The 477-nt window shown below is 69.4% G+C and overlaps 1 protein-coding gene across 1 annotated transcript in view; it reads left to right on the top strand.

Annotated features, from left to right (window-relative positions):
• The window catches only part of MARVELD1 (MARVEL domain containing 1), a 5096-nt gene extending 4624 nt beyond the window's left edge, over positions 1-472 (top strand). Inside the window, exon 2 of the mRNA XM_004681020.1 lies at positions 6-472. Within this exon, the coding sequence (XP_004681077.1) occupies positions 6-472 (467 nt within the window). The remainder of the gene's footprint in view (positions 1-5) is intronic.
• Positions 473-477: the final 5 nt, after the last annotated feature.

Raw genomic sequence — 477 nt, 5'->3', positions numbered from 1 at the left:
CGGAGCGGTGCGCCTGCAGCGGGCCTTCCTGCGCGGGCCACTGGGCGTGCTGCGGCTGCTGCAGCTGCTGGCCGGCGCCGCCTTCTGGATCACCATCGCCACCAGCAGGTACCAGGGCCCGGTGCACTTCGCGCTCTTCGTGTCGGTGCTCTTCTGGCTGCTGACCCTGGGCCTCTACTTCCTCACGCTGCTGGGCAAGCATGAGCTGGTGCCCGTGCTGGGCTCGCGCTGGCTCGTGGTCAACGTGGCACACGACCTGCTGGCGGCCGCACTCTACGGCGCCGCGACGGCCATCATGATCGACCAGACGCAGCGCCACAGTTACTGCAACCTCAAGGATTACCAGATGTCCTGCGCCTACCGCGCCTTCCTGGCGTCCGCCGTGTGCGGCGGACTCTGCCTCGGCCTCTACCTGCTCTCGGCGCTCTACGGCTGCTGCCGCCGCTGCCAGGGCGAGCAGGAGGTGGTGTGAGGCCG

The sequence above is a fragment of the Condylura cristata genome, unplaced genomic scaffold (assembly GCF_000260355.1).
Source record: "Condylura cristata isolate star-nosed mole 26May11 unplaced genomic scaffold, ConCri1.0 scaffold00011, whole genome shotgun sequence".
NCBI classification, from domain to species: domain Eukaryota; kingdom Metazoa; phylum Chordata; class Mammalia; order Eulipotyphla; family Talpidae; genus Condylura; species Condylura cristata.
Note: the sequence above shows the minus strand (reverse complement) of the source record. Positions and strands in the feature narration are given on the sequence as shown.